The sequence below is a fragment of the Bidens hawaiensis genome, unplaced genomic scaffold, assembly GCF_021521415.1.
Source record: "Bidens hawaiensis isolate Kalapana, Puna unplaced genomic scaffold, B.hawaiensis_p1.1 tig00012834_1, whole genome shotgun sequence".
In the NCBI taxonomy this organism is placed as follows: domain Eukaryota; kingdom Viridiplantae; phylum Streptophyta; class Magnoliopsida; order Asterales; family Asteraceae; genus Bidens; species Bidens hawaiensis.
In genome coordinates this window covers 614,283-622,229 of record NW_027492070.1, presented here as the reverse complement: position 1 = coordinate 622,229, position 7,947 = coordinate 614,283, and the positions used below count along the sequence as shown (strand labels likewise).

The 7,947-nt window shown below is 33.6% G+C and overlaps 1 protein-coding gene across 1 annotated transcript; it reads right to left on the bottom strand.

The window, feature by feature from the left end:
• Positions 1-348: 348 nt before the first annotated feature.
• Positions 349-1,929, bottom strand: LOC143542382 (actin-depolymerizing factor 2-like). Its single transcript, XM_077034978.1, has 2 exons — positions 1,644-1,929; positions 349-767 (listed from the first exon to the last, which is right to left on the bottom strand). The coding sequence occupies exons 1-2, from the start codon at positions 1,889-1,891 to the stop codon at positions 617-619; spliced, it is 399 nt and encodes a 132-aa protein (XP_076891093.1). The 5' UTR covers positions 1,892-1,929; the 3' UTR covers positions 349-616.
• Between the last annotated feature and the right edge of the window lie 6,018 nt (positions 1,930-7,947).

Below are 7,947 nucleotides of genomic sequence, written 5' to 3'. Positions count from 1 at the left end.
CAACCAAACCGCTTATTGTAACATTTCTATAAAATTGTTTGAAAATCTAGTGGCATTCGCTAATAACTGCGCTTTCTTACCAGAGATTATAAGATGGTGTATTAACAATACACAACTGAAAATTTGTATCATGCATGGTTTCATACCCATCAGGCATCAGGTACCTGTTTAGTTTGTTAAAAAATATTCGTTTGGTCCCAAATACACTTCTTACTACTATTTTTTATATAATTTTACAATTCATGAAAATTAAAACATAAAACTTCATCTGAAGAGTATACTCCTCAAGGACAAATATAAAAAAATAAAATGTTTACAGGTATGATTTAGGTAATAATCAACCGAATATCAAAGCCATCAACCAAGCATTATAGAACAAACCAAATTGTAATATCATGAATATCTGAGACCGGTCATAAGTTTTGAACATGGAAGGAAACACATAACAAAATACTTGCTCAAGATCACTGAATTTGCAAGGTAAACAGAAAACAAAACGAAAGCGTTTAAACGCAACAATACCACTTCAACGAGAGAGAAACCAGAAACACATGATAGGAACACACATACCTCACAAGCTATTAACCTCTCTCTTGAGCAAGATCATAATAATTATTTAATTTGCCCTGCTTTTGAAAACATCAAGATCCATCTCTGTGGGGTCCGTTGCTTGAAGCTCCACCTGGATTCCATCAAGTTCCCTCTTGAATCGGTCCTTCGAGCTAGCATAAATCATTTTGTTTCTCACCCTTGCGGTGTCAGGGGACCTTTGCAAGTCGGTACAAAAATAAAAAAACAAAACAAAATAAATTCAGAACAAAATGATTTGGAGTTCAAAGCATAGAGGTGGCAAGATTGGTGGGTCAGATAACGGGTCAACAGGGTTCGGTTTATTTGACTAATTATACCACTTGGTTGACCCAAACAATCAATTTTCATATAGCTCACCCAAGTATGTAACTTGTTCCACTCATACTGATTTCGTCTAAATACATTATATATGTCAACTTGATCTTAAGTTTTGAAACATTCAACACTATCTTTAATCATTCAAAACTATCTTTGATGAGGTGTTGACGTATTTTCTGTTAAAACTGTTTGTCTTTTCAAGAGAAAAGAAAAACGGCATTTTCGTAATTTTGCTATGTTTTTGTCTAAATTGGCATAAATGACACAAGATTTATACACTGTGATACAGAAAGGTATCAATCGTGCCAAGTTAGCAGGTTGACAAGGTTGAAATGTTCAACCGAAACCCAACAATTTTTGACAACTTAAAAACCAAAATTTTGGTTTTTAACTAAAAACCGACCCATGCACACCCCTAGAAACAAGTTTATTGGGTTGGTGGGTTGTAAAAAGCAAGTTAAAAGGGTCATAAACAAATTGGTGTTTATCTAAGCGAGTTAAACAAGTCAAACCGAGCACAAACCATTATTTAAACAAGTTAGATATGCCAACCTGAGACCAGATAATCTTTGTGTCGTTTCAGATCGTGTGTTGGGTCATGTCGGAAATTGCAACCCCTATTTACACTTGGGGTAAATTGAACTTTTTAACCCTCTTTACCCGTCCAAACCCGTTTCTATTTTACCTTTTTTTTATATAAAACATATAAAAGTTAGATTAAAAACTTGTACTACCAGGCAATGAAAAAGATGCGGCTTTTTTGGCAGTTTTCTTCAGTCACAAAGTCATAGTCAAACACAGCATAACGACACTCGGCAGTTGGTAGTTCAGCAGCAAAATCTTCATGGCTTTTAGCTGGCTCACCAACTTTTTCCACGATAACTTCCTTTTGTTTCTCCTCAATCTTGAATATTATGTAGCGGAAGGTTCTTTTCGCCTTCAATTCCAAGAATTTTAGCTTGCATTCATCATGCACAGCCATCCCAGATGCAGCGTTAGCCTACACCAAATCGAAGTTTATTAATTGTTTATAAAAATTGAAAGCGATGACTGCATAGAAGACTCGTTTAATAAAGTGTAAAAGAATATCAAAAATTATTATTATTCTGTGTTATTAAGATCAGATATTTTGATCAACTAACTAAAGTCTTATCATATATGAGACTATCTGCTAATTGTTTTGAGTGAAATTATTTCTTTGGAATTATAACCATTCAAGTTCTTTCAATTAGATCACTGATACTAATGTTTTCATAACTCAAGGTGTGCAAAAAAAACAAAAACCGAACCGTATCCAACTATCCATAACCAGTAAAAACCGAACCGAATTGTGAATTTGGTTTTTGGTTTGGTTTAATCAATTGAATTCAGTTTGGTTATACTTAATTTTAAATTTGGTTTGGTTCGGTTAGGGCCAAAAAAATTTCAAACCGTATTAAGCGAATCAAATAAACTGATATCCGACCCAATGAACATGTTAGTGAATAGCTGAAATACTTGAGTAAAATGTAACTCATGCACACTAACAATTTGTGTATCAAGCCAAGTAGACACTTTCTAGAAAAGACAAAAAAAAAACATTAAAAAAGAGGTTAAATTTCAATTCCACCCTTAAGTTTAAAAATAATAAATAAATAGAAAATAGCTTAGCTCAAACTTCTGAAATAAAGCTAGAAACAAGCCAAGCTTTAGCTGAAGCTCTTTTATATTAAAGAAATTGACCTCGAGCTTAAGCGAGCACAGGGTCAAGCTCGGCTTGTTAACCATGCAAGCCAAAACTTACAGTTTTGTAATCTGTTTTTTTTTTCAGATAAGTTTGAATTACAGCTATATAGGTATATAACTCTTAAAACGACAAAGTACTCATGCTTATAGTACCATGATCTAACATTCAAATTGCATTAAGTCCCATTGTCATTAAACACAATATTTTTATGATAACTTATAAAGTACAAAAAGAATAAAGTTTACACCAATACAAGAATATGATAAGCATTTATGGCACATGGAAGATTGGAAGGTAAGAGATACTATTTTGGGCTCTCCTATACAGCTACACCTAAATCAGTCATATCTAACCTTTTACCTACACATATAACAATATCCTCGTGACAAACTGAATCTAAATCCAAACTGTTTACCTAAAATTATCATATCATTTTATTCATTTCTCTGATTACCAACAGAGTTCTGGTACATATATTAGCACTTTTTCATACATACATTAAATCAAACAAGCGCCTCTATAACAAACAGGCAAAAAATGACCTAGTTATCAGCTTTAATGACTTCTAATCTACTAAATTACTGAATTACCTCCATTACAACAAATTAAGCTCTCAGAAATCAAAATTAGAGTCTCAGAACCTCACCGCAAGTCAGATCAAAATCCAAAACACATCATCTTCAAAACAAATCCGTATCCAATTACTCGTTCAAAAGCTAGGGTTTCAAATTCATCAACACTCATTACGTAACAGATCGAACACATATCACCAAACATCCACAATTCAACGCATTAACATACAAACACACACACATTACAAATTATAAGCAATCAGTAAGCAAAATTAACAAGCGAGTAACAAATCAACCAAGCAAAACAGTAACACTAACAGAAACACAGTTTGAAGAGATTAATCATGACAGAGACGATCAATCCAAGACATTAAACAAAACAAGCTCCACTACAACAAATTAACCTAATTATCAGCTTTAACAGCCTCTAATCTACCAAATCATCAAATTACACAACTCCAATACAACTAATTAAGCTCTCAGATCCAATTACTCGTTCACAAAGCTAGGGTTTCGAATTCACCAACACTAAATATCAGTAAATACACAACATATCGAGCGCATAACACCTAAAAAACACTACGCATCCACAATTCAACGCATTAGCATACAAACACATGCATAGATTACAAATTAAGCAATCGATGAACGAGATTAATGAAATTAACAAGCGAGTAACAAGTCAACGGTCAACCAAGTAGAATGATAACAGAAATTGAGAGTTCGAAGAGATTAACCATGGCAGAGAGGATTGATCGGTGCGGTTAAATCAACGGTTTTTAGAGAGAGAGAGAGAGAAAGTGGAGTTGAGACGAACAGAATATCGTGTTGGTTCTAGAGAGAGAAGAAGAGATGACTTTTGAGAGTATACACCAAGATAATAATAATAATAATAATAATAATAATAATATTTTTAAACGGCTAACGAATCTTTTAAATTGGTTAATGACTAAGAGCATTCACATCACATCTTCAATCTCTATCTCTATAATTACATTAAAAAACATTATATTTTCTCTATCATAAACAATTAAATATTAGTTTTTTACATCTTTATCATTATATTTTCTCTCTCCTCCACTCACAACCATTTTCAAATATATTAAAAAATATAAATACAACAGTGGTTCTCTAAATTTACTCAAAATTTACCCATATATTTAAATTTTCTCTCTGCTCTACTCACAACCACTTACCATTCTTTAAATTTTTTTTAGAGATTTCTCTCACAAATATTTTAGAGACCTTAAGTGAATGCTCTAAGGTGTTGTTTGCTTTTTTAATAGGTAAAATGTCTACAGTCTGCGGACCACATCTGCATACATCTGTAGCATAATAGGTGGACCAAACCTCTGCAGTTTGCAAGAATAAGACTATTTGTTTTTTTAACGTCTGCAGACTACTAAAATATAACACAAATTTGTAAATAAGCTGAAACTCATCAACCTGTCAACCCGATATAATTGACACTCTTAATTATAACAATTTTTTTTATTTTCACATTATCAAATTTTTGTTTTTATTCTGCCTAGTTATAAAAGTCACATCCCAAATACCAATAATAAGAATTTTAGTCATTAAAAAAATACTAAAACAATGTTATTCTATTGATGATGATATAATATATACACCACACTTTCCTAAACCATATCACTTATTCCAGCCGACCAACAACAACCCTTTGCTCGGGAAATATCACTGTCGGTGCCTCTAAACAATCAGCCGTCAGTAAACCCTAATCCATCCACATACACTCACACACCACCAATGATGGTTGCAACCATAGAAGGCCAGGACAGAGTCCTAGCCATATCTCAACAGATCGGCGGCGGATGTGGGGTTGGAGAGTACGGAGGTCGGAGGTGTGGTTGAAGGGCGGCACCGAAGGTGCGGGTGGAGGGCGGCGCCAGAGGTGGGGAGAGGGGTGACGGGGAAGATGGTGGGAGATACGGGTGCTAGGGTTTGTGGAGATAAATGTCTGATGTTATTATGAATATGTGAAATAGCTTAGAAGATGTGAGAAGTGGGTGGTCCATGTCTGTGCCAAGAAGAGGGCGCGCGGATCTTTTTTAATGAATTGTCTTCCGGAAAACAAACAGTCTACAAGCCTCGATGTATGCGCGTGATCTGCGCGGCGCAGACAAAAGAGACCAGGAAGCTTTTTTGAGAAAAAACTAACACCCCCTAAATTCACTAAATCGGGATGCACTTAACCTTTGATCCTGGGAAAATCTTCGCCTAAGGCTAACGCTCGTGAACACTTGCTTGAAGACACGACAGTGCGGTGAGCTAAAACTCATTAAGTTCAAGGATCCAACTAGTGAATATCACCTACTCATCTAATATCTCATCATCACTCCGGTGCCGCTGAAACTAAATGTTAGGGCATTCTCATCATATTCATTATCCATAAATCCAAAATTACACTAAACACACTACATTTTCTTTCTTATTTTCAATTAAATAATACTTTTTATACCTTTATTATTACCATTTTTTTTCATTTACTCACAACTATTTTCAAAATATATTAAAAAATTATAAGAGGTGAACAATAGCTTTTCAAATATACAGAAAAACCACTACATTTTTTAAAATATAAAAACTTTTCACTCACAACACTTTAAATCACCCTATAAATTATAAAAAAAAGCACCTCTCATAAAATAATGGGTTGAATGAAAATGATCTTATGACATAAATTGAACTTGGGTCACATGAAATATCAAGTATCTTTTTTAAAACGGAAAATAATAATAATAATAATAATAACAACAACAATAACTATGAGAGATTCGGGGCGTGGCTATATCCGTGGTTACCCTCGACAATATCAATTAAAGTTTTATTCTAAGTTATTGTAGTATGGTTTAGATACAAATAAGTCCCTTAGAAACAATGTTTTGGTTTAAAAATATCATTTGGTTTAAACTTCAAGTTCTCGTTTAGTTACTCGCCTACAATAATTAAGGTGAGTTTTACAAACCCCTTTTTACCTTTTTTTTTGGTTGTCGTCTTTCACAAATGTACCAACATAAATGCAACAATGGGCAAACGAATATTTTTCATTTGAGAGTGATGCGTGCCCGTTAAGACCATTGTCAATAATTATCAAAGGTGGTTATGGAAATACCATGTGGGCGATATCATTAGAAAAACATAATAATTTAAGTGGTCGTTTAGACTTGAATCCTACGAATTATTCTAATGATGCTGAATATAACGTTATTGCTGACATTAACCCACAGTTCTTAAAACATTGGAAAGGATTGTTTGGAGCCAAAAGGGATTGGATGTCAAACTACACGTGCGGTAAGCCAGTTCGAATTAAAGATGGTATTCCTGGATTTCCTGCTATCGTGCTATGTAATCCAGGTGTGGGGTCATCATATATACAATTTCTCAATAAACCCCGGAACAAAGGGCTAAAAGCGTGGACCACACAAAAATCCACATTTGTTGTCCTTCATGAGTGTAACACCTCGGCTTAAGCGGAAACACCCGTGTGTGACATACATATTGCTCGAAACACATGTGACACTATTAAGTGACATTATTATCATTAATTCATTTAAATCACAAATACACAGGTGTTCAAATAAACAAATACAGTGGAAGGAAATAAAACAAACATCAGCTTTGTATATTATTTGAATATCTTAATTCATCATCTAACAAGTGTACATTTAACATACATATAAAATAAAGTCAACTAGTTGGTAACTTCACACAAGTTTGATATAAACACATAAAAATAATACAATTCCCATGAAAGTTAGTGTAGTAATAGCGCAAACAATGTCTTTTTCAACTGGTAACAACCAATGTACTCGGATCGGGTGTCCATTTTCCACTATAACAAGGTCCTGAATGCAAATGGGGCCGTATGATCATATTTATTTAAGAAACCATGAACACGTAATATTTGAGCAAGTAAGCAAGTAAACACACACGTCTATCATAACAAATTATAGTTTGAATATACAAAGCGAATTCAAACTAAGGAGCTGTTTGGTAGCCTCTTAATGGTTCATTACATCTTAATGGTTAAGAGGTAACCTTAAGTCTGAATGGCTAAGAGGCTACCACTTAATGATTAACTTTTGGCTACCTCTTAACCATTAAGAGGTTATGAACCATTAATGGGTAACCTTTTAATGGTCATTAAAAGGATACCAAACAGCCCCTAAGTATTTTGTTAAGATATGTATGCTACCCCAAAAGTAAAAGCGTAAAAAGGAGTGTGAGAAACTCACATTGAAATTGAAGCTAAACTTGAAATGACAACCAATAACACGTAAAATAAATTGAAACACTTGAATCCTTACGAACCATAATTAAAAAGATATAACAATAATTAAGGACAAACTAATGAGAGTTAAGGCATGTTTGGGATTACTTATTTACACCTCCTTATACTTTATATAAGGAGTTTTACATAAGTTACAAAATCCCAACTTATGAAAACTCTTTTTTTCTTTTTTAAAAGGTTTAATAAGTTATATTACCCAAACACTATTTTAATCTATAAAAGTGAAAAATTTAGTTTTAAATATGACGCGTTATATATTTTATTATTTTAAGGCGTTTAAGCGAGCTGAACCGGGCGAGTTCGGTTCGACGAGTGGCCCTATAAAATATTTATAGTTTCAAAATAAAATTCATGAAAATAAACGGAAGTGGAGGACCTAAAGGATTATGTTCATGGTTTAGTGTTCTAAACATTTGAAAGCAAAAAAT

What these genes read in the sequence shown, in the direction of transcription:
- LOC143542382 (XM_077034978.1), bottom strand. Translation starts at nt 1,891, where the DNA reads ATGGCTGTGCATGATGAATGCAAGCTAAAATTCTTGGAATTGAAGGCG. An exon ending in CGCATCTTTTTCATTGCCTG is followed by an intron (nt 768 to 1,643) that starts GTAGTACAAGTT and finishes CGACTTGCAAAG; the next exon opens with GTCCCCTGACACCGCAAGGG.